General features: G+C 44.8%; 3 protein-coding genes across 3 annotated transcripts; 1 reads left to right on the forward strand and 2 right to left on the reverse strand.

The window, feature by feature from the left end:
* Positions 1-162: 162 nt before the first annotated feature.
* Positions 163-3,830, reverse strand: LOC139648474 (eukaryotic translation initiation factor 2 subunit 1-like; the record flags this gene model as incomplete). Its single annotated transcript, XM_071524610.1, has 7 exons — positions 3,691-3,830; positions 2,856-3,098; positions 2,121-2,200; positions 1,798-1,949; positions 1,425-1,531; positions 1,161-1,258; positions 163-306 (listed from the first exon to the last, which is right to left on the reverse strand). Coding segments are annotated over exons 2-7 (822 nt in total), but the record flags the coding sequence as incomplete, so codon positions are not given.
* Positions 3,831-3,893: 63 nt separating this feature from the next.
* Positions 3,894-6,716, forward strand: LOC139648475 (V-type proton ATPase subunit D). Its single transcript, XM_071524611.1, has 9 exons — positions 3,894-4,155; positions 4,653-4,770; positions 4,901-4,980; positions 5,060-5,127; positions 5,219-5,263; positions 5,378-5,481; positions 5,622-5,688; positions 5,808-5,886; positions 5,993-6,716. The coding sequence occupies exons 1-9, from the start codon at positions 4,115-4,117 to the stop codon at positions 6,135-6,137; spliced, it is 747 nt and encodes a 248-aa protein (XP_071380712.1). The 5' UTR covers positions 3,894-4,114; the 3' UTR covers positions 6,138-6,716.
* A 386-nt stretch (positions 6,717-7,102) lies between these two features.
* On the reverse strand, positions 7,103-21,548 carry LOC139648476 (protein PALS1-like). The gene is made up of 13 exons (XM_071524612.1): positions 21,191-21,548; positions 19,350-19,558; positions 15,964-16,041; positions 13,023-13,145; positions 12,251-12,412; positions 11,427-11,504; positions 11,152-11,335; positions 10,181-10,249; positions 9,888-9,959; positions 8,996-9,157; positions 8,490-8,692; positions 8,212-8,322; positions 7,103-8,075 (listed from the first exon to the last, which is right to left on the reverse strand). Exons 1-13 carry the CDS (start codon positions 21,546-21,548, stop codon positions 7,899-7,901), a joined length of 1,986 nt encoding a protein of 661 aa, XP_071380713.1. The 3' UTR covers positions 7,103-7,898.
* Between the last annotated feature and the right edge of the window lie 4,520 nt (positions 21,549-26,068).

Genomic DNA, 26,068 nt, shown 5'->3' on the forward strand with positions numbered 1-26,068 from the left:
CTCTTGATGTTTACAGCGGTATGGGAGAAAAATGTCATAAATATATAAGTGACGTAAGAAAACATCTAGCCCCAAGAGACGATAAATTGCGATTGGAAAAAAAACAAAAATGATGTTGCACATAAAGGGATGGGTGAGGCTTTCACTCTTGCATGTGCTCACCTCCATCTGGATGTTGAAGACGCCCCTCTTCTCCTCAATCCTCTCCTTGATAGCAGCCATGGCCTGGTTGAGCACGGACAGGCCCTCTGTGCGCTCCAGAGTGGTCGTGGTCATCACGTAGCGTGGGGGGGCGATCAGGTTGATCTATCAGGCACAGCACCACAGGGGTTACATGCTGACTACACACCGGCCTTTGCCACATTTACCCGTGTTGTAGCGCTTGTGTCCGACTCTACGTGGCTACATGTCTTTTCAGCATTACCTTCATTTTGTACCCGATCGTCTGGTTGGTTAACAATATAGGCCTACATGAGACCTGGGCTATGAAACTGATAGGATGATGTAGCATATCGGTGACCTTGGAGTGAGAGTGTCCCTGGTCAAGTGATGAATGTGGATGAATAGTGGAAAAAACTGAATCTATATGGAAAAATCTATAATTTAAGTAATTACAAAAAGGTATAGTACACACATTTTTAAAATACAATAGCTTTATGTTATAATTTTCAAATTTGCTTGTTCATTTTTTTGTTTCAGAACACAAACTGAAAAACAAATGAAATGACTAAAATCCACAACTTATTACCATTTTAACTAATAAACTAATTTTTAAATGTGACAGATGTAAATTTGTATGGGTTCTTTTAAATTTGTTCTTGCATAGATTATTTGAACTAAACTGGTTACTCAGACATGACCTTAGTGACTCGGACTTGGACACTGATTCAAACACTGAGGACTTGGACTCGAGGTTTGGTGACTCGACTACACTGACATTTAAACTGCATTTCAGGCATTTAGCTGCTCTTACCCAGAACAACTTATAACAAGTGCAACAGTGGGTTACGCTTACATCTGGGAATTGCCAATATTACAAGCATCGAATACAATGGAGCGCAAAGGTTGAAGCCACACAAAGACAACAGATGTAACAAATGTTGCATGTCAGTGCCAGTGTACCAACATGCGACTGATGGGGGTTGATGGGAGAATCTCACCTTGATAGGCATGGCCTCTGTGGAGCAGTTGAGCCCGGCCCTCAGAGCCTCCTTCACGGCATCGATGCCCTCATACCCGTAGCACGCCACTTCAATGTCTACAGGCGGGACGGGCAAAAGACAAGCGGGAATTGGAATCGTAGGTTACATCTTGAACGTGTCACTTCCTAGTTACAGTCCAACTGACATGCCATCATGATGTAATTAGAAGGAATAATGTTAAAATGTTTATGTGAAATCTACAGTTACGGTATATTCTATTACCTGCTCTGATTTTGACGGCCTGTGGAGTGAGTCGCCTGTTGATGTTGTCGATCAGCACGTTCCTCTCTTCCTCCGTCAGGTCCAACCCGTCGAGGATGGAGGGATCTCTGTGGGGGAGAAGGGGGAAAAACGATCTCAGAAAAGAGAGCTGAATTCCATCGGAGAGCATCGGGGATGGTTTCATTCCCAAATAATAACAGCTTTACCTACCAAATCTTAACATTTTTAAGGACTGAATCATGTATAAATATGAACTACTGAAAGATGAATTTCAAGTAACTTGGAATTAAACCCTTGGCCAATTTCTTTGAGTTTTGACTGTTTTTTCTCCTTAACCTCACATAAATGTGCACTGTCAGAAACGAGCACTTACGATACAGCCTGTTTGAAGACATCGTAGGCTCCATATCCTGGTCGCTTGTATTTCTCATCGAAGACCCAGGCGGTGCGCTGGAACAGGCTCTCTAGCTGCTCATCCTTACTGTAATCCAGCACCTCGGCCACGTGTCGGAGGATGCTGTACACCTGCAACCACAACGCCACACACATCAGCTCAGTGCGTCCACTAATGCAACTGACACTAATGCAAATGACAACTGACAAAAAACTGTTAAAGTTTAATAAGCGAGACAGCAGTCACCCCCATCAAAAACGCACACTAAAAATGCACTAATCCTTTGGGACAGTTGGACTTACAGTTTTAGATTTGGTGAATTTATCTTCACACTTGATGGCCTCCTCTGGTGAAACTCTTCTTTTTGATAAATCAATGTATCCTGGAGAGAGAGATGGAAGTATTAAAGACATGCAGTGAGATTTTTCCAAAGCCAACTACATAGGCTGTTATTATCATACTATTTTAGGACAAATGTATCCTCACAGGGCAGAATCTCAATGTTGATGTGCCAGCAGGTTTGTGACAATATTTCAACGTTCACCTTGTATCCATGTGAACATATCAGACCAAGTAATGGAACCATTTAATAGCACATAATGACAAGTTGACCACCTCTTTTACTAGTTTATGTTGTCATTATATCCTTGTAAGTTTGAACACTGGGATGCCTTTTTCATACAGTCATGCTACGATCAAAAGGATAAAACATTGACTAAGGATGGCTATGCAGAATCTTTGGTATCAGGAATTGCAAGGGTCTGGTATCATGATTCTGCAGTAGTACTGAAGTATCATGCTTCTAGGGTGGGATGTTAACACCAGCCACAAAATACTGATAAGTTCTGCCTGGCTGGTTACTCTATCAGCCACTTTGGCAAGTAACCAACTAACATTTGGAGGGCTTATTCAGTCAGTGAATCTAGCTGCAACCAAAAAAGGTTTCCCTGTCCTGTGTGCCCCCATACAGGCAGGCCTAGTCCCCGACCCCATTGACTCTCCTCCCTGGTGGTCAGTGCGTGGCTGCCCGGGCTTACCCTTCTCTTTGTCTACTCGGATGACCACCACACACTCGTTGCGGCCTATGCGGATGAGCTTGTTGATGGAGCGGATACGTCGACGTGACAGCTCGCTCAGGAGGATCATGCCCTCGATGTTATTGTACTCCAGCAGGCTGACGTAGGCGCCCATCTCAGCGATGGACCGCACGTTCACCATCACCACGTCCTCCACCTCTGGGAACCGGTGCTGGTAAAATCGACAGCTGAGCCCCGGCATCGCTGCGAACACAGACAGAGAGAGACGTGGGTCAAATAAAAGTGAACCAGACAAACTTTGGCACCGGCTAGAACCCAGGTTGAAAGTGACGGGGTGAGAGTGTTAAACAGGTCGAATGACTCAGCTCAGCCTGGAAAATGTCCCCAAAATAACAGCCGGGGGGGCAAGCAGCATTATGTGAGCTGGCAATGTAGGCACTGGCAATGGATAGACAATGTTATTTCATAGTTATGCCAGTGAATGCTATGATGCAATGCAGATGAATTAAAGCCCCCTTGCTAGTAAGAGCCAGTAACGAAAATTGACGAATAGAAGGACGCCGAAAAGCCTAGCCACACTGAAATGCAGTGACAGCGAATTTAACTGGTTTCACAATAGATAACACAACACAATAATTGCCGTTAAGAACAAAAAAACGCTACTTTGGCTATCGTTAGCTAGCTAGCTGGTAACACAGACCGTTTGCAGGGCTGGTCCCCACATCACATGCGGCACATGCACTGCCGTGGCTAGCGGCTAGCTAGTAGCCTAATCTGTTAACCACTCCCCGGCAAACAGCTGCTTCACCGATAAGACCCCATGTAAGCGTCTCACCTGTGTCATATGGTTACAGAACGATACACTGGAATGTTCTGTATTGGAAATGTTCAAATGTCCGATATTTTCCTTTGGTGTTTTTAAAAAAAAAAATTAGGCCCGCTAGCTCACATTCATCGGTGTGTTAATTTTTCGACCCGGAAGAGATCAGACGTGTTTGACACGCGCATGCGTAAAGCGCGTTCACTAGGGGGGGGGAAACGAGAGTCACATGACCAGAGACCAGCTGATCACTACAGAGACGGACTCGCACAAGATCACGACCATCAGCTCGATATATGCTTCCAATCCTCCATGTAGAATAACAACTGTCTTCTGTAAGAAATACAGAGTCACTAGTTGGGATAAAAGCCAACGTATCGATATCTATTGGAGAAAAGGGAACTGAAGACTAGAGCGCTATCTTCGACCAAAGGACAAGATGTCAGCAAAAGACAGGATCGACGTATTCCCCTCCAGAATGTAAGCAGCTTTTTTGCTAGTTGCTAACCTGGTGCAGCTTGCAAGGCAACGTTAGCCAACTAATATCTATACTATCTTAATGTATTGCATGTTAGCTTCTCAGAGTCAGTTGTGGTTCACATCTGCAGAAGCTGGGGTGTTTAATTAACCTCATATGAAGGCAGCACAGTCTTGCTTTGCATGGTGGATCAAGGCGAATCCTAATCTGTAACGGTACCAGATTGCTGTTCCTAGACCACTAAAGAGGAAGAGTCCTCCTGTCATGTGATGCCTTCCAACATGATCCAAGTGTGAGCTGTCACAGCAATGTGATGCACGTCTGCAGCTAATTCTGTATAGGCTGGGATGATTTATAACAAATACTGACACTCTGACATTTGTCTTGTAATTTAGTCTGCTGATAAGTGGAGTTATGTGTCTACTAGGCCTAATCATTTTAATTGATCTAATCATGGCAGCTGTGTTGAAGCCTGTGTGTTGTGTTTTGGGGGTTCCAGGGCTCAGACCATCATGAAGGCCCGGCTGAAAGGGGCGCAGACCGGCCGCAACCTGCTCAAGAAGAAGGCCGATGCCCTGTCCATGCGCTTCCGCCAGATCCTCCGCAAGATTATCGAAGTGCGTTGAAACTGAGGGATGATTGACTTGCACTGTGTTTCTCTCATCAGCCAGAATGATATGCTAAAGGTGGACTTTGTCTTCTTATCTCTGACCTCCCATTCTCCCTCCCCCCCTCCTCCTCCTCCAGACGAAGACCCTGATGGGAGAGGTGATGAGAGAGGCGGCCTTCTCTTTGGCTGAGGCCAAATTTGCCGCCGGGGACTTCAGGTAAGAGAATCCGAATCGTAGCACTGGATGCCTTGTTTGGTTTGGTCTCTGTAATTCACACCTGTAATTATTTCCGCAGCACCACTGTAATCCAGAATGTCAACAAGGCCCAGGTGAAGGTCCGAGCCAAGAAGGACAATGTGGCAGGTCAGCTTCAACGATGTCGTCCTCTCACTTTTAGAATAACTGAGTGTTTGAGTTCTTATATGTCTCTTTTTCTTTCTTTTTTTTCTTTTAGGTGTCACTCTACCTGTGTTTGAGCACTACCAAGAAGGCGGGGACAGTAAGTCGGCTGTTTCCTATGAATACACACCACCTGTTAATGTAACCAGTGAATAGTGAATGAGTTCCCGTTCCTCGCTGAGCTGCTCGCTGTGTGTGTGTGTGTGTGTGTCAGGTTATGAGCTCACTGGTCTGGCTAGGGGAGGAGAGCAGCTCTCCAGGTTGAAGAGGAACTATGCCAAAGCGGTTGAGCTGCTAGTGGAGTTGGCCTCCTTACAGGTAGGGGGCGCTGCTGCAAATATGTCGAGGTTGATTCGTGCATTCATGTATCTCTGTAGGAAAACATATCAAACATTTGTAAACTGTGAAAACACTCTACTGACAGATATTATAACCTGAGGCTCACTTTGTGTCGACAGACTTCCTTTGTCACTCTGGATGAAGCCATAAAGATCACCAACCGCCGTGTGAACGCCATCGAGCATGGTGAGCTCACTTTGCGTTTGTTTACACATCAGATTGTTGCCCTTCGCTCAAAGAACTTAGGAGAAGAAGAGCCACAACAGTGATATTGTAGTTGAATTCCCGTTTCTCCCGCTTTGCAGTGATCATCCCTCGGATTGAGCGCACCCTCACCTACATCATCACAGAGCTGGATGAGAGAGAACGAGAGGAGTTCTACAGGTGAGATGTCAATTCTGTGGTATTTCACCTTTTAGCGGCATTTGTTTTTGGTCAAAAATTTGGTTCCTGCCACTTGAAACATCCCCCCCCCCCCCCCCCCCTGCAGGCTGAAGAAGATCCAAGAGAAGAAGAAGCAGCTGAGAGAGAGGACAGAAAAGGAGATCGCGGCGCGCCTGGCCAAGCTGGGCCCCATCGCCGAGCCGGCCAACATGCTGACGGAGGAGACGGACGAGGACCTGCTGTTTGAGTGACGGGCTCCTCAGGCCCCGTCGCCCACGTCCCACATCATCCTATTTATTCGGTGCCTCTCAGGCCGTGTCGATGTCTTCTCGTGCAGATGGGGGAAAAAAATGTTTTTTTTGTGTACATGTTTGTGATGATTTGTTATGTTATTTTCAGTATTGGAATATTCCAGATTTATCACTGTAAAGAACCGAAGTATCATCAAGCGTGGCCGTCGGCTCACTAATGAGCTGCCACTTGAATACTTAACAGATAATATAGGTACATTTACACATGGTTTGGAAGTGAACTGTGTGACGCATTCCGTGTGATTGGATGAGGTTGTAAATATTTTCTGTTTCATCGCAGCGCTCAGAGCCATTGCATGCTGTCAGGCTGTGCAGTCATCGAAGGTGGTTGTAGATTTCCCAGAGTGTGTGAGTCTGTGTTGTGGAGGCCCGTCTCAGTGCTGAACCTTATATCACGGGGTTGTTGTCACCTCATTAGAGGGGGACGATTCCCATTGCACCACAACCCCCAATGTGATCCTGTTGTAAAACTTGGTGTGCAAGTCCACAAGGCCCAACACCTCATCCAAATAAAGTTAACCTAAATATACAACCCTTGCCTTGATTCATTTATAAATGCCAGAGCTTTTAGTTCAGAGTGTGAGATAGACTGCTGTGATCAGATTTGCTTCTTGCATTGTGCTGAAAAGCATTTCATCCAAGCGTTTTGGGAACACAGCTAGGTGAGGAATGGCAGCCATCTTACACCAGAATGCTACATTTAACACATTAGTTTTAGTGAGGTGATTGCAAGTGTTGAATTAATAGATTCATGTTTAAAAAACAATATTAACTGGTTTATAACTAAAGATTTCCTTATTAATATATGAATTTCTAGCATTTGCCACAATACGTCAATACATACAAGTCGTTCACATAAGTATCAGATTTTATTAACACTGTTTTTGTGCATATGAATTGATAAGAACCCAGCAAGGAAACAATTACAGTATGTGTTGGATCCTAAGTGATATGATGTCCAGTCCATAGAACAATGGAAAAAACACACGTGTTGCAGTATTTCACTGTATGCTATGTGATGACAGGCAGCTAGAAACAAACTGAGGTATGTTGTTATCACAGCATACATGTAGCAACATGGACAACACAAAATAATACTGAAATTGGTGTAGAGGAAGAGCCACAAAACACTGCAGATTACAGCAGATTTTCTTTGGTGTTTCTGAATGGAAGTTGTATTGCAGCCACTTTAAGCACAAGGTTGGTACGCAAAGGAGTTCTTGGTTTATTGCATTATCAGTAAGCTATATGAAAATTGAGACATACTTCCAGTTAAACGTATTGCTTTGTTTATCATGCAAACAAAATGTTACAATAAAATATTTTACCTTTGTGTCTAGAAAATATATATTTACAATTATAAATAACTATTAAGATTAGGATAGAAATACTGTTTCTAATTCTTTGGTTAAATGACTTTGCATAAAACTGTAACATTAACAAGAACCTTCATAAAACAAAGAGAAAAAAAAATCACCCACAAAGACAAACACCAACAAAAAGAAACGTAAGAAACTTGAGTCCATCCCTGCAACATGTGGTAATGGTCACCTCCTCTGCAAACGAGGAGAATGAGCATTTTGCGTGAGTGAACCTCCAGTGACAAGTTACCATTGTCCGTGCCTCCAGGAACTCTTTGCTTTGTTCTTTTATCTCCTCTCCTCCTGCCCTGAGGCACCCCGGGGTGAGTCCCTCTGACCTCTAGCACAGCCAGGAGGTGGGCACCCACTGTGGCTCAGTGTCCAGCTTCTCTATCAGCCGGCGCAGCTCGTGGAAAGCTGTGTCCGGATCCATGTTCACGATGGCCGCGTCGAAGAGGTAGCCGAACTCCTGCTCCATCTCGCGGGCCTTTTCGATGACCTCCTTCAGCTCCTCGGGCTGGAGACACAAAACAGGGTGTTGATTTAGGGAGCCAAGAAGGTCAGAGATGGGTTACTAATTTCTAAGATGACTGCATTCTATTAGACATTAGAATTAAAAGCCTCATTGTGTGTTGACATGGCACATGAGGTACCTTTGGTGTTTTTCCCTCTGCGGCCAGCAGGGTGCGTAGTCGTTCCTGAGAAGGCGGAGCGATGAAGATGACATAGGGCTTGAGGTTGGAGGACCTCAACACCCGCAGCGACTGACAGGAGGAAGCACAGGGAGATGCACATCAAGTGGAAGGAAAGACCAAAGCAGAGAAGAAAGAGGGACTAACAATCATCCTTATCACCCTTATTGACTCTGAAAACTATGCGATTTCAGTTATGAATGGTAGTTAAGGTTAAGGTTTCCTTTGTTCTGTCCTACCCTGGTGTGCAGGCAGAGCAGGCAGATGCGTCCGGAGTTGATGACGTGTCGGACCGAGTCGGTGCTGGTGCCGTACAGGTTCTTCTCGTATTCCCCCGACTCGATGAACTTCCCTGCTGCCAGGTCGGCTTCAAAGGTAGCCCGGCTCACGAAATGGTACTCGCGCCCATTCCGCTCGTGTATCCTCGGGTTCCTGGTCGTGTCTGAGTCATGAAAGGGACAAGAGAAGTTAAATTTGACTTTATGCCCAGCTACTACAATCTATTATTGTACTGTATTGGCACAAGAACCATATTAGTCCTTTTTACGTTGACTGATGACTCAATTCTCACTATCTAAAGGCTGTAAAACTTGAGGAAAGCAGACAAATGATTTGGTTTCTTTATTGAATCGCAAATACATAGAAGTTCTGAACCAGAGTTCCACAGTTCCACATCTGAAATCTTCAATTGTTGATGAGTATTTGACACTGCCATGACTCAACACCATGCCATGAGTGGACTTACGTGGCACGGCACCGGCAAACTTGTCCGGTTCAATGGACAGCAGCCTCCGCCGCAGATCATCCTGCCCGCTGTTTGGAGGACTAACCAGAGCGATGGGACGCTTACGATTGGCCGGCTGGTGGTAGAGGGCCATCTCCTCGTAGGTCAGGATGTCATCGTAGTCTGATAAGAGAATTTGAGAGGGGTTAATGTCCTGCTGAAGTGTCCCTGAGCAAGACGCTGAACCCCTACTGTAGCTGACCCTGACCTCTGACCTCTCTGTGGAGGAGAGGCAAGAGAACAGAGATTTCTCCTTTGGGGATCAATTAAGTATCACATTAAATTATATCACTATTCTTGTGTGTGTAAGTTTTGCTGTGCACGCATGCTCTTTTTCAGCACCGCCCTGCTTCATATTCATACAGTTACACACATTCATCCCTGGGAGCTGCCCAGTACAACCATAGTCCTCTACTGTTAGTCCCTCAGCAGCTCCACCAGTGCAGTGTGTGTGTGTGTGTGTGTGTGTGTGTGTGTGAACCAATAACACCCCAAGGTATTTAGGCACCTGCTGGGCACCTGTTTCTGCCTCAGTTGATCCTGTCTGCGGAGACAGGACTAATCTGACTTGTGACACACCGAGTCTGGCCAAGCTGCTGTGAGAACGACAAGACTTGTCAACTCCAGCTAGAGAGCGCGGTTAATACTGACGACAGAGAAGCTTATCAACTCATTATCAGAGACAGATAATGAGCTGCCAGCACCGAGAGAGCTAGACAGGTGTTTGAGGGAGGGGAGTGCATTGCATTGTGGATACTCAAACCAGCTACCTTCTGGCCACAAACCCACTTCTCCGACCTTTAAGCTGCTGCTGAGAGACAGAGAGAAAAGGAAAAGTGTGAAAGAGTCTTACCAGTGTTTTTGTTAAAGTTATACGGGTTCTTCTTCCTCTGTTTCTTGTTCTTCTTTACATACCAAAGCTTCCCTGGAGCAACGACAAGCGGAAAGGATTTAGCTTTAAAAGGGGGATTATCATTTCACTTTGTTACGACACTCTAGACACTGTGAATTCTATTTTTGTGTGAGTCAGCGTGGATGCAAAATGTTTGAGTTTGCAAATTATATCACTTATTTTTTTCATGTGTGTGTGTGTGTCTGTGTTTCTGTGTGTGTGCTTGTGTGCGTGTTTCGACATTATCCTCTTACCTTGGTGCTCCCGACTCCTGTCTGTCATAGTTTTCTTCAAGGTCTCTCTTTGTTGCTGGAAGCTCTTCCCTGGGAAACGGAAAAGCGAGGAGAGGCTGATCAGTCGACCAACACTGTAAATAGACAAATCCTACACATGTTCCATTTTAACATTCCATACGTTTTCAAGATATTTTCTGGAATGGATCTGAACATTTTGACTGGTGTTCAATAAAATGTATGTAGATGTGTGTAATAAAATGATACTAGAGGGACAAAATCAACTGAGCCACTACACTCAGTGACCAAAAATTATTCCTCCAATTACTCCTCCAATCCTTACAATTACTCATGGCAGAAATGACAGTGATTCTATAACCACATCACACATGTAGTTGTGTGTGTATCAAGTATATATCAAAACTTTTTTTTCTTTTTGTGCAAGTCCTAAACTTTCCTAGACCCCCTTCCAGACTTTCCAGACCTGAGGAACAAGGAACTAACCCTAACCCAGCCACATGCTGAAACTCAGTTTCCTCCAGCCACACCAGGCTTGGATCAAAGAGTAATCACGAATAATTCTTAGGCGTTTGTTTTAATCTGCTTGGCATGCCAGATGGGTGGTATTTACTGCCAGGATAGTTCATTTAGTGCCAGGTAAGTTGTTAGTCACAAACAACTTTCAACTACTTTCCTTTGAATTATTTCCAAATACTACAGAAGGGCAGCAGGTTGATCAGGGAAAAGGCTAAGAAGTCAAAATGTTGCTGGTGCTTACAATGCCTATTACTGCCAAAGTACCTGTGAGCAAGGGCACCTGACCCCTATCTATATGTCTCCCAGCCTGCACACACCCAGGATAGGTATTGGAAAGTATCTAACACACTGTAAAACAATACAGGCATTTGCTAGCAATATGTCCTTGTGGCCGTATCTGTCCTTGTGAAACAATAAACCGTATATTTAATATTCGACCCAGGTTTGATCCGCACCTGGAATGAGTCCAGCGAGCGGCTGGTTGTCCTCGTCCCCGTCCCTGTAGGCCTGCCACCAGCTGGGGTCGTCCTGGCTGATGACGTGGAGGATGTCACCCTTCTGGAAGGACAGGCCCAGCTCCCGACACGGCACGAAGGGGTCGTCGGAGGGGTCGTAGTCGAAGTAGGCTCGCACATGCATCTGAGGACGGGGTTTACAATGTCAAGGTTGGCGTCGCATGCATGCAGACACGCACTCCTGTACGCACACCCACATCATTAGAGAGACTTACCACAGTCTGTCTGTGTGGGGGAGATTTAGTCTGAGAGCTTGGGATGAGGAGGAAGGTCAGGGTGCCATGCATTTGTTGCTGTAGAGGAGAGGAGAAACAGAAGATCACATCACACATGGTTTTATAGTGGAGGGAAAGTCATCCTGTCACCCTCTGGTGGCTGTGTTCATGCTCACTGAGAAACGCCTCGACTTCTCCACAGGGAATTGAATACAAAATTATATTACAGAGTGAAATGAATTAAACATGACAGGGATTAAATTTCCATATAAAACAATCCTCTTTTATTGGCTGTATTTACCTATGGGCTGATAAAAATGACACTGAGTTTTTACAGTGTTTTACTGCAATGAACTTTAATGTTGGTTATAGTTGGTTATAGTTCTAACCTCGACTATTCAAAAACAACTGCTCCAGGATTCGTGACAAATCACGCCTGTATTTGGCAACGGTAAAATAAATGGGAATTTTCTCAGGAATGAATGCAACCAGCAGCGGTGTTAGTTGTCACTTTCCCTCCCTAAATGAATGTATATAATGATGTACGGCGACTGTGCTACTTGTCTTTACCAGGGGTTCTCAAACATTTTTCTGCCACAGCCCCCAACACATTTATTATACTATTATAATTTAAGACTTTTCCAGACATTTTAAGTACCTGCAGATACCCTATAACAGGTAATTTCTTATTAATTAAACTATAGTGAAATTAAACTATTCCTTATTTTGCTGGGGACCCCCTGAAACCCCCTCAAGGACCGCTGTAAGTCCTTGGACCCCACTTTGAGAACCCCTGTTCACTATGGGAGCCACCGCTCTGTCACCAGTAAGTCGTGGACGTCGTTGACGTGTTTCCCGCGGACGGGAATCCCGTTGATCTCCAGGATCTCGTCCCCCTCAGTGAGGAGGCCGCTCCGCTCTGCTGCCCCGCCTTTCACCACGCGACTCACCACCACGCTGTCCACGTCGTTACGCACTGTCGCACCCTGATGGCCACACGCACCACACACACACACACACACACACACACACACACAAATCAGATGATGATGTCTCCATATGGATGCTGCTCAACAGAATTTCCCTCTTAGTTATAATACAAGAGCTATAATGGCCAGTATGAGATCTGACCAATTTTGCTAATACTCATGAGGACCAAATATTTCTAAGTCACACTGATGGTTCTATCTAGTGTTTATAAAGCCTTGTATGACTGTACAATGAGAGACAGCATAGTTAAATCTACAAATTAAGTGTTTTAAATTTGAAAGCTGATAAATATGTTCTGTATATATTCAACTGGATGTTAATCAAATTGCTTTAAGTGAAATGGGTGTGAAACATTGCTTTGATCTTCACATTTCATATATTCCATATATTAAAAAAATCGGTGGCAGGGGATCAGTCTGGAGCCCCAATGACCAAATCCAATATAGTTATCATGACTATACAAATAAACACATAAAAGACTATAGATACATAAAGATATACAGTACATACAGTATAGTATACACATGGATATGCAAATAGATATAGATACTGTATATACATATATAAGCACACATGTACACACACACACATGTCCATGTGTCTCACCAGTGGAGTGTCGCGAGTCTTCTCCAGCCGCACCAGTTTAACTGTCTCTCCCAGATACTGGGTTGCATTCTCCACTTCTGCCATTTCCTGCACTGCCACACTGTCATGGGCCTGCATCAGGGCCTGCCACAAAAACACAGCAACACACACACCATACACACAGACATGTACACACATACATACAGAAATTGTACAAACACATAATGGACAGAAACAAACACAGACAAGAATAATGGAAGAGGCACAGTGAGGCAATGGCAATAGGTGAGTGGCTTGTGATTCTGTTTACACAGCTTTTGGCTTGTGTAACAGCTATTGTTTGCATGAAAAGAAAGGGATCATAAATCTTCTAATGGTAGAATTCAGTTTTAGTCAGATTCTGCATGGTTTATATCACAACACACATTCGTCAATTGGTATGCACGAGTTGGTGTAAAATGATGAAAGAGGGGCGATACCAAACAAGTTTCCAAATCCCCTCGCTTAAACATGCACCTGCTACCAAAAGCCAACCCACCCCCGGTCTGTTTAACGAGAGCAGTCAGCAAACTCCACCTCTAAGCCAGAAATAATACAAAGATTACTTCGCTCCGTACTACGCTCTGTACCCCGCAATTAATAACCGTCGGCCCAAATTAGTTTCTCTATCCTGTAGCAGGGGGGACCTGAGGGAGCGGAGGCTGGGCTAAGCTTTGGCATACACACAATCCGTCTTAATCTCCCCCTGCATTTAGGAGTCAGGATCCACTGCCATCAATCATCAAACACCTTTGGCTTCCCTGCTCGCGCTGACGAGGAAACTGTGCCCTAGAAAACAGGCAGGGGAAGCAGGGTGGACTTAAGGGGTTTCTACCCCTCTCACCCTTGCACCTGTCCCCCACTGGTTTTGGGGTGTGCGGTTGTTTACCTGTACCTACTACAGGGTCAGTCGCCTGGGGCCAGAGGGGAGGGCCAGGTTCCACGCACAGGAACCGCAGAGATAATCCACTCCCACTCTCTGTGCCGCGAGGCAAGCTCCCATCACACCGCCTCCGCTGGCTAATTGGATCCGACTCTGTGGAAGGGTTAACGGGCCAACGGAGGATTGGCAGTTCACACGGTCACGTGGGTGAATCACCGGACCCCCGGGGCGCCCGTGTCAGGACCCCCCGCAGTAGAAATCACACCAGAGCCGTCCACCTGGGGCCTCCTCTCACCTAGCTGCCTCTCTAATAGAGGATGACAGAGTGCTTAGCGGGACTCCCTGACAGATGGTTTTGACAAGTTGCTGATTAAAAGTTAGGGGGTTTTTGACTAAGACAAGTAAGAGACACCAGAGCTTAAAGACTATGTGGTATAATCTAAAATTCTGATAGTGTGATTATGTTGTTTCTAGAATTACTGAATCTTATGCTGCTGAATGTACAGCATTATCATTTGAAGCCACTTCACAATGCAATGTGAATGTCTGGTTGTAAATGTTAAGATACAAGTACAGTCAGAACAAGCCCCATTGAGTAATTGCTCAGTTGCAGAATTTAACCAAAATCAAGTGGGTTCCTTTTCCTTACACATTGGGGTTTCCACTGTTCAAGCTTTCATACAGGATACACCAAATCAATTTGTATTTTGACTCCTGTGCGAGTTTGTCACATAAAATTTTCTGTGGAATGAAAAGGGTTTTTATACTGCAATTCCTTACACAGCTGTAGGAGTGGCGTGCTCCTCCCTGTGATGTGTCTAATCGTTTCCCCAATGACAGAGCAAGTGGAACATATAAGGAGGAAGCTCTTAAGAGTCCAGTTAGTCAGCTGTGCCAACAGCAGCCTGGGCAGAGTGCCGTAAGATCATTAATAAAAGGTCACAGCTAATTCAGACTGAGTTGAAGTCAACTCGGAGCACGCTAGCTGTCCAAACAAGTGGACAAAGAGACATAGACACACCAGCAATTACATGTCTGAGCTCTGAGTGGAAGCTGGATTTGACACTGATCTTGCTCACAAGTGAAGATTAGGGGTTACAGGACAGATATTGGGCCTCCTTCCTAATGTTTAATTACACAAACCTTTACATAATGTTTTAATTCTTTCAAGGTCTAAAAACCACTTTAAACTATCTTCTCCCCATTTCCCACATCACCCTTTCATAACAAAATGGAAATAATAGATAAAATAAATAAACAGTTACAGTTACATCTGTATTCACCAAGTCCATTTCATGGAAAGAGCCAGTATTCCTAATATTTTCTACACTCAGTCTAAATTTTAATAGAGTTTGCCTAAATCCTTGTGTATCAAGGGATGCTGTTATGGAACGGCAGGTTGGCCTGGAGGTTAATGAAACCTTCAACTGACAGACCTGGGCTCAAGCAAGCATCGGCCCTGATCAAGTGTCCCTGAGTAAGACACTGAATCCCTGCCAGCTCAAGGGGCACTAAGATAACATGACCTTATGACCTCCTTGATAAAGTGCCTGCTCTCTCTCCATCTGTCACTCTCTCCTGATGTATACTATATCATGGTAGAGTAATGGACCATTTGTTCTGCCATTACTTCCAACAGAGTCTATTAGAAGGCAGCAGGGTGGCGTAGTGAGTAGGGAGACTATCCTCCAACTGGAGGATCCAAGTTAAAGCACCCATGCAACCAGCATCCACCCTGCTGAAGCGTCCTTGATCAAAATACTGAATCCCTACCAGCTCAAAGGCTGCTGTTCTGTATCTGACCCCTGACCTCTGACCTCCCTGTGGAGGGTAGCAAGAGAAAAGAGGATTACCCTATGAGGATCAACAGAGTATTACATTCATTATGTTTCCAGTATTCCAGCATCAGTTTAGCAATCAAACAAATATAGTTGGCCTATAAGGTGATGGCTAAGACACTCTGGTGTTGTCTTAAGGTCTTAATATGGGTCTAGGGGAGTTGGGGTTTGGTCCCTGCTGCCAGAGAAGCTGACATCTGACCTGGAGATGAGGATTGGTGAGCAGGGCCTTGAGCTCCAAACCCTCCTTCTGTTGGCTGGACTGGAGGATCTTCTGTACCTGGACAGAAACACAGACAGACAGTGATACGATGAGGTAAGCTGTATGACTGCCACTAAGCAGTAGACACAGGGTGACTACAGGTTTCTGCCGGTTAAACTTGAGACTTCTTAAGACCATTTTAATGGCAATTCAAACTAAATATAAGACACATTTCACTCCAAAAATAAACCTGAAGAGTAAAGATAAAAAAATCTGACTCAAAGGCAACATTTAGACATTTTTAACTAATTTTAAGGCCCTGAATTTAGATAATTCAATTTAAAACTTGAAGACATCCAAAGAAACCAAAGAAAAGGAACATTTTTTAAACAATGGTATGCTTTTATGTCTTGTTTTTGTTATTGTTCTCCAGCTATTATAGTGTATTAAATACAGTCCTTTTGCAAAATGTGTTATTTAAAAAAATACAGTACATTAATGGATTGATTGGTGGACTGTGTATGAGATAATAGCAGGAAGAGGGCAGAGTGAAGCAAGATGATCCGTTTGGTGCAAACCAACTTCCCACACTCGTTTTCCTTGCTTTGGTGTGGTAGCCTGTATTTGCCTCGTCACTATGGGTTTAAGTGTTAGCATTTCATTGACATTAACACTTCACCACCAGATGAAAGTTGTGCCAATGTGTAATTATATGAAGGCTGCACACTAAACTGTAAACACCCCTGTCCTAAAGTCAAAACACATCCTAACAATCCTGTTGCTGGCTAACTCCAGTAACAAACCAGATAGAAAAAAGAAGATACGATTTTGGATTCTCACAGAGTCTCAAGAACACACAACACACACACACACACACACACACACACACACACACACACACACACACACACACACACACACACACACACACACACACACACACACACACTGTAGTTGGCTACTCTCTAATAAGTCACAGTGGGGTTTCACACTCCAGACAGGAAAGCGCCCCGTATTCACTCTACTGTAAAGGGACTTGTTGTGTGCTGGCTGTTGCACTTGGAAAATAATCACACAATCCAAAACACAGAATTAATTTTCTTTGTGTGTGTTTACAGGTGAACGCTTGAGGTGCTGTATTTTAAGCAACTTCAGGAGGGCTATGAGTGTAGACTCAACACAGACTCTCCTTTCCTGTCTTGGAAAGCACCTATCTAAACAAAAGCCCATTACATGCCTCTTCCCATCCATGACTTGTCAGATCTTCCACCCTTCTCGTTTTGTCTTCCCCTTGTCCTTCTCCTTCACTCTCTTACTTGGATGAGGAGGGCAGTGACGCAGTTTTATGCCTATCTTTTGGTTGTTGCGTTGTTATTTGGCCTGGGTTGCTTATTGGATTGTGATAGTAAAGGCATTTTGGAGTGCTTTCTTCGCCTCTGTCCTTCTGACTCTCCCTCTCCTTCGCCTCCTGTTCAGAGCTTAGTTCATCCATTACACTAATCGAAGCTCTCACTAACGAGGTGACGCACTTTCCCCTCCCCCCTAGCAAGTGCTGCTCCTCTGCCCACGCCGCCGTAAGCTGCTGGAGTGTCTTTTTCTGGCCGCCCAGATCCCGCCCTCCTTCCTGCGGTGTGCCGTCCTGCTCTGCCAGCCCAAGGGCTGCTGGGAGATTAGCTTGCCCAAGGGCCAATCCCAGTGTCACACAGCACAGCCACTTAGTTTAGACACACTGCAGCTCAAACTATTACGCCTCGTTAAGCGCTTCGGGAGCCGTGCCCGGTGGGCGAGTGCACACGCTGATTTACTGTACGCAGGATGGAAGACGCCATGTGTTGTGTGTGTGAAGCAAAAGAGATCATCTCGCCGAGGCCCTCCATCTTGAAACCACTGCCGGTACTGTCAACACTGGAATAGCAATTCTGTAGCTGCGCTGCTCAGTGCCCCGTGAATGAACTCTGCACAGCTCAAAACAGCCTGTTCATCAAAACAAGGTTGACTCTTACACATCTAGCCATCAGCAAAAATCACACTGTACCAGTCTGACTGTGCTGAAAAGCCTGTATTACATTCTTTCATGTTACACAGATCAGAAGTTGACACTAATCCTAATGAAGTGCCTATTGTGGGAGTAGCCTGTCATAGATGTATAGTGCTTTTACCCAATTCATAGCAAAACACATCACAATTCCTGTCTCTCTGCGAGCACCGGGCTCTGTATGACAGGCTGCATTTGAGCACTCGACTTGCAGAGGCTCGGCTCTGAGGAGACACAAGTCAATTACTGTCGTTTTGCTTCGGTAGAGAGCTACTGGCTTGTGTTTTGTCAACGGGGGAGTCAGGTGTGGCAGATTCACACCTACTCAGACGTGAATGCTGAGATGGTTTCCTTCTCTCTGTCACTCTCGCTACCGGGGGCCCAGGAGACAGCACTGTCAGCTGTTATTGAAAGAGGAACCAGCCGCTGGTGGACAGGGAAATCAAATAAACACCAATGTGATGCACTTTATATTCGCAAAACAGCCGAATACCAATCCCCCATATTTATGCTTTGTTTCACGCCTTCCTCCTTATCCTTTCCTGTCCACTCTAAATGCAGAGCATCTCCCTTTCACACTCCTCTATCAGCTTATCCTGTCTTCCCCCTCATCCTGCTATCCTAATTCTCCTCCCTTCTTCCTCCTCCCAAAACAACCTACCCTACACCTCTTTCCACTTTTTCTCAGCTCACTCAATTTTCATGCACGGCCGGAATCCAGCCCCACAAATCACTCATTTTTGTTTTCACTTGTTAACCATGTGACAATTTGCACTTCACAATTCTGCTTGTGGGGCTGCTTTGTTGAATTAATCATCATCTCAAACAAAAATATTTCACTCCACAGCTCAGATCGTTCAGTCCCAGTAGCTAAGAGTTGCTTCACTCACGTAGGCACTTGTAAACACAGGCTAACGGTGTCCAACCCACAAATTGGTGAGTACAATCAGAGTGCTCTATGCCTTCATGCTCAAACTGCCATACTGCTATACCACTACCAGGGTTTCCACTGAGGCCCTGATGTAAATTTCCGTGACTGTTCCATGACTTTCCATAGCTGAGTAAGAGCGCTTCCATTTCCTAAAAATGTAACTTCTTCCTGTTTTTTTTAGTTCTTTTTCAGCTCAGAAAAGTTCTAAGGGAACAAGCAGTCTGGTTTCTTGCAGTGGAGAAAAATAGCTGAAACCCACTATCTAATGCAGTGAATGTGTGAAACAAGTTGCAAAATACATCTTGGTATATTCCTGTAAAGTGATTTCCCTGACATCCCAAGATAATTTATCAAATTCTCTGTCTGGAATACACCTCTAAAAATCCCATGATATTCCACTGCTACTGCATAAGGGCGTACCTCCTGGCAGAGGCCCTGTGCCTGGGCGGTGAGCGGCGAGGTGGGGCCGACTCGGCTCATCTGCTGGGCCACAGCACCGTGGATGGTGTAGGCGTTCCTGAAGTCTTCCCTGGTGAGGAGCTGCAGCACCAGCTCCGCATCCTGCTGGCTCTGGGCATCAGTCAGGCAGCGCTGCACCCACTTCAGAGCCTGCAGCAGCTCCTCCAGCTCTGAGAAAGAGGCAGAGGCAGAGGGAGGAAGATTACAAAGACGATAATGTTACAGAAACACACAAGACAAAAAGATAGGGGCCAGGAAATTGAGGGAGAACAAGACATGGTCTAAGACAGAGACAGAGGCTACGGTTACACTTGTCATCTCAATGTGATTTTTGAGATCTGATAATAGATAAATATTGGATTGTATGAGTTTACACTGCTGTTTGTCTCTGTTTGCCTGCTGTCTGCATTACTTCATCCACATTCTCCCTCTGCAGCCTTACGTTTACATCTACACGTGTCAAGTAATGCATCCTGGATGATAAAAATCCTGTGCCTATATAGTCGAGTGGATATTTGTGCTCCCCCACTGGCCTAGGATCAAATCCCACCAGAACTTTCTCTCCTGTGTCTCACCTACTCTCTCTCCCTCTCTGTGTCTCACATGTCTAATATAAATAAAAAGAAATACAAAAAAAACAAAACAGCTCAATAAATCTCAATGGGACTACCTGGTTAAGCATGAGAGAATGATGTCCAGGATTTACCACAGCAACCAGGGGCAAATGGTCTGGTCACTTCACCACTCCCTCCAAGGCTAGTTTGGACACCACTCCATAACTCCATGGATGGATTTAAACAGCTTATCTTTATAGATTAATGTTATCAGAGGATAGATCTCCTGGGGGGGCGGCGCATGTGTGACAAGCGCCTGTGTGTGTGTGTGTGTGTGTGTGTGTGTGTGTGTGTGTGTGTGTGTGTGTGTGTGTGTACAAAGATATGTATGTTTATACCTGCCATTAAACTATACATTTTATTGATCAAAAGAAAAATGTAAGTAAGTAATGGAAGTTCTTTGCTACATGCATTTCAACATAGTCTTAGATTTTTCACCTAAAAGATCATGTCAAGATGATTAACAAACCCCTGTGCATAATGAGGGAGTGGCGGTCCTATAGCAGGAAAAAGTACTTGTGGTATTGGTAATGACTTAACTTGGTCAAATGCCATAAATGGTCAAATGACAAATCCATCCATTATACCTTAACAAAAGCCTCAATCAACTAATATCAAACAAAATATCAGGATAATTAAACAAAATAACTCAATGCAATCAAATTAATTCAACTAATTATGCTGAGTGAAATCAGTTTAAAACTTACTGCAGGAACTACTCGCTTTAAAAAACGTCTGCACATTTCATTAACATGTGGACACGTGGGAACAATATGCATCTTGTGCACTGAAATGAACCGAAATGAGGGCATGAGGTCTATCTCATGTGCATGCAATACCATCTCATGCTCTTAATATAATACATTGTATATATTTTATTGTCCTGTGGCCACTCCCGGGCTCCATACTCTCCAGTCCAGACTTGGGACCAGGAGACTAACAAGTGCAAAAGGTGGACAGCCCTTAAAACACACTACCCTCCTCCACTAATGCCCTCTGCTCCCCCCCTCAATAGTGATTATTCTGACTCCTTTGTTTCACTGAATTGCTGTGAAACTTCCCAACTCCCTATTCTTCTCTGAGTTCTGTGCACCCCTCCTCTTCTTTTTCAACCTCCCTTCCTCCTCCCCACCCCCTTTGACCCCCACAACCCCTCCCCTCCCCCTGTCCCCCCTTCTCTGAACTCACCAGCTACAGGATCCTGGGAGAGCGTATCTTTGGTGGCAGAGGCCTTCTCCTTCCCGTCGAAGGTGGGGTTGTCGATGCCCACCTTGGGGTTCTGTGCCAGCTTCTTGAGTCTCAGCGAGGCGTTGGGGTCGATGTCGTGCTTCGCCCGGCCCTCCTCCTCCCTCCTCTTCCTCAGCTCCTCCTGGTAGTGCTGGATCCTCTCCATCTGGGCGCTGCAGCGCGGGGCTTTGACGAGGCTGCTTTCCTCCCCGGGACAGTCCACGGCCCTCTCCCTGTGGGTCTTGGCCTGGCCGGGGCCCGAACAGTTGCCTGGACCGGAGTCCTCTTGCACATAGCCGTTCATGTGGGACGTGATCATCCCTGCTGCAGCAACGTACAGCTCAACCCACCCCAGTGTGTACTGAGATCCGCCCGAGCAGCTACGAGGGACTGGTGCAGACGCTCCTCAATTCAGGGGCCATAGCATGCCAGTGAAAGATGTAATCCTTTTTGTTCTTTCTGGGATTTGTCCTCCTGGAACACAACAGGACAGTTAAGATGGATTCCCCCTTTTCACTGTCACTGTCACTTTCAGCACATTCTAAGGAAACCAAAGTCAAAAGTTGAAGAGCTTCATTCCAAGATGACATACCCATCATTTTGACACCTAGTCTTACAAAGTGAATGATAGCTCAAATTATGACAGTAGGTAACTTACATCTTTGATTGCCAAATGACACTTTTACAGAGTGGATTTGTAGACATTGAATGATGAACCTCAGGTAATTATTTTTTTTTTCTTAATTTGTTGTTTCCAACTAAGTTGTCAAAGAAGATTACCACCATTATTACAGCTACAGCATCTGTCATACCAATGCTGTTACAATGACAATACAAAAGTAACTTGTTAACATTCTGACATTCACTGTCTCTGTCTGTCAAGATCAATCTAAATCAGCTAGTTCAACAGTGGCACAGTAACTAGTTCCTACATGGGTGTTACCCTCACATTTAAACTGTGCCTGTTCTCAAAGCCTTTCCACCCTCTGAAGAAGGCACAAGGCCCAAATGCATCTTCTTTCATCTCCCAATACCTGTTAAATGAATGATTTTTACTGTAGGCTATACACACAACTCACAGTCATGCCTAGACCTGAGCCACCATTTGCTCCGGCCTCTTCCTTCCAGGACACCTTTCATCTATTACACCACTAATCTAACTCCTAACATGGAAAGCTCTCTGGCCTCACTCACCTGCAATCCCTTAAATTCAGCCTCGTCCAGCCTTCTGTCTGGGTACACCTGTCCCCTAATGACCCCACTTCCTTATCAAATGCTTCATCCCTAGCTCTCGAAGAATCCATGTATAGCCGATATGTTGGTGTGGATGGCCAAATAAAGATGTGATGCATGACACACAGCTACTACTACCTGATCTGCCATTACTGTGGATTACAGTCTATTTTTAGGATCCTACTTGTATTAATCTGGATTAGCAAATTTGGTAGTATGACTATTAGATGTTTACTCTGGGCTTGTGCTGGAAGAAATTAGCTTTATTTTACAGCAGAAACACATTTTGCCAAAAGGCTGACACTGAGTGAAGAACAGTGAAAGTGTTGTGTGCAGGTCAAAGAGGAAGACACATATTTAGCAAGCCGTCAGCATATCTTCATCTTTCACACGATGACTTTAGCTACAGTTCAAATACCAAGCAGTGCCTGAGGTAGTGCTCTCTTTCTCCAGTCCACTAGGGCTCAAATACATATTTGTTAGAAACGGACTTGTCAAAACATACTAATCTAGGCTATATGATAAACTTACCTGATTAATTCCTAACAGCAAAAGATGCCCTTATTGAGAAAAATCCTCAAGTACCATGGAGATAAATCGGGCATTGCCCCTAAAAGCCACCTTTGAGGGTGCTGTCATATAGTCAGTCATGTACTCCTGTCACCTTCCACCACATGGTAGCCCTCCCCCCTCTACCTCCCACAGCTAATCACGTCTGGCAGGTCTATCCCCCCGGCTCCTGGTCCAAGCTCCCAAACCCCTCCCCTACGGTAGCGTTTAGCTCCGTTTAGAGTGGCGGTGCATGGCTGACAAACAGCAGAGACAGCCAGCGGGCCATCTGTTCCTGTGGGCTTAATTAAGCCTGGGATATCCTGCTCTGCTCTGGCTCAGTGGCCGCAGCAGCACTGGGAGGGACGCTGGGAAGGGACGGAGCTACCTGGGTGGAATGAAAATGAATGGACACACACGGTGGCACGCACACACACACCCAGACACGCCCGCACAGTGCAATACGACCAGTCCGGGGGCCCTCAGACGTGTGGAATAAGATTAGGGCTAATGTAAAATACAGTATGTCTGCTAACTGAAATTAGAGCTTATCGTATCATGTGATGTCGGTTTACACAGGGACAGTCAGGGGGCCTAATCACTCAGTTCACTGTTCAGGGTGGAGCCTCAAGGCCAAATGCAAAATAAGACCACATACTAACCTCCAGCCTAACTGACTGATTAAGGATGGCTTGGCAAGATATCTCTCTCTAAGAACATAGTAGAAATTGAAGACAACTAAACAGAAAATTGGGAGCAAGTTTGCTGTTAAATAGGCCCTACTCCTTAATGCTGAGATACATCTCCTGGAGACCCACTACTTCCATGTTTATTGATTGCAGTGGTTGAACACCTGTTTCCTCAAGCATCCGTTATCACTTGTGATGTAGTAGTAATCATCACAAGCCAAACAAAAATACATTATATTTTCCTATCCTCATGTAACTTGCATCACCTTTGATACTGTTTACTCTGGTGTATACCCAGTATTTAATCTCATAAAGATTTATGTCAGGCTAAAAAAAGGTGGTTAAATTATTCTGCAAATAACGGGCAAACTGAGTCTCCGTGGATTTACCCTCCACCACACTCCTGGTATGTCAACAGGGTGAAAAGAGAAAATGTTCTCATTCATTAGTTAGTTATTCATAGCTCCGTGGTTTACAAACTGGCAGGTTAAATGGCTGGCTGGACTTGAGGTGAGGTGATGTAAGGTAAGGCAGGCCAAACTATTACAATGTCGACATAAAACCCCACTCTAGGTCAACAACAAGTCGCCTATGATATTTAGCTACAGTCAATTGTCTGTTTTATGCAACACTGTGAAATGGCAACAGTGCAGCACATTCACTGACTACTCACTAACAGCAAGCTATATGGGATAAAAGGGCACATTTATAAATTAAACCCACTGGTCTGTGTTAGCATCTGTTTTCAATTTTGATGTGTAGCCTATAATTCGAGTTGTTTAAACTGAAGAATAAGTAGCTGTAACACAGCCCAGCAGGACCGTTAGCCTGCTGCCCACTAACGTCAAGAAGTTACTGCGTAGCTTAACTGTAGCTATCCTGTAATAGCCAAGACGTCGGATAAGCTCAAACCGTCAAACTGCTAACTAGATAGAGTAGCCTATACTTACCACTTCAGAGAGAGCTGGTTGAATGTGGAGAAGAAGCAGCTATTCCTTTATGGTCAAACTCGGTCAAAACAACGTCTCTGAAATGTCTTTTCAATTCACAAAGAGAAGGTTGGTAAAAGCATAGCGCTCCCCTCTGTCTTCACATGACCGTGCTCTGCCTCACTGAGTTGGGACAGGGACCGTCGGGACACTTCTAGCCATTGCTGTGAAACTGCGCCTGGTGTTTTGAATCGTCTCCCTGGCAACACTGCAGCTCCACAGCGCCACCCCTCGACCAGGCATGTACTGGACACACAGTTGACCAGAGTTCCCATTGAACCACAGTGCTTTAAACATAATGAAAGCAATGCAATTTTCTTCCTTACAGTATTTTCCAATATAGTCGTTGCTCCAGGGAAAGAATGAAGGATGCAAAAAGGAAATGACAAACCAAGGCAATTGCAGTATATATGGGACATAACAGACAGACAGGCATGCCCTCTCTCTCTCTCTCTCCCTCTCACATACACACACACACACACACACACACACACACACACACACACACACACACACACACAGTGGAAATTGTAGCTCATCATAAATTCATGTTTCTGTATGAAGTATGTCCAATAATCATGTTTTTATGCATGTGATAAACAGTGAGTGTTACTGGGAATTAAGAGTGAGAATTGATTTATTTGATATACTTCATTAACAGAGGGTAAACTGTCTTTTCACTGGCCTTAAGGAGTTGGAGTGTCTCTGGGAAAGTAAGAAATATATGGAAATGGAGCTTTTCTGAGATAAAATACTTGGCACAGCTCTTGTTAGCCTGTCAGTGTGTCCTCTCATAAATAAACACACCCACACTTTATATACTTGAGGATATAAAGTCTTTGATATTATATCGTACAGCCGTTTTCACACTGATCCCCTTATATTCAACATCCATATTCACATAGATGAATTTAACTAAGTTCTAGTCGCAGGCCCGTTAATCATCACCAACTAATGGGATCTACTGTCATTTCACCTTGCAGAGCAGAACAGAAACGGCCTAATCTCATGCTGCCTCAGAAGTATCTCCACCAAAGCTTGAAGCCTACTTCTTCTTTTTCCTACTGTATTTTCTATTAGGGTAATCCTTTCTGACACCTCTGCGCTTAACCTCTTTTCCTCATTAGGCCCTCTCCTGCCATTCTTAAACACTTACCTTCCTGGAGAGAGAGAGCGAGAGAGACAGTAAAAGCCCTTTTTTTGCTTTGTCGTGACTCATTCCAATTAAGTTTTTTTTTTTTACTTTGTTTATCCCAGGAAGGGTTTTGCTGAGTATGAATGCTCTTTTTCAGCAGCAATGCAGTTACACACATTCACACCTGGGAGCTGTATGGCCACTGAGCAGCTTCACTGGAGAAATTAAGTAGAAATGAAGGTAG

The sequence above is a fragment of the Centroberyx affinis genome, unplaced genomic scaffold (assembly GCF_046629955.1).
Source record: "Centroberyx affinis isolate AG114_WGS23_722 - 3 ecotype Tasmania unplaced genomic scaffold, CSIRO-AGI_Caff_v1 ptg001207l_1, whole genome shotgun sequence".
Lineage (NCBI taxonomy): Eukaryota > Metazoa > Chordata > Actinopteri > Beryciformes > Berycidae > Centroberyx > Centroberyx affinis.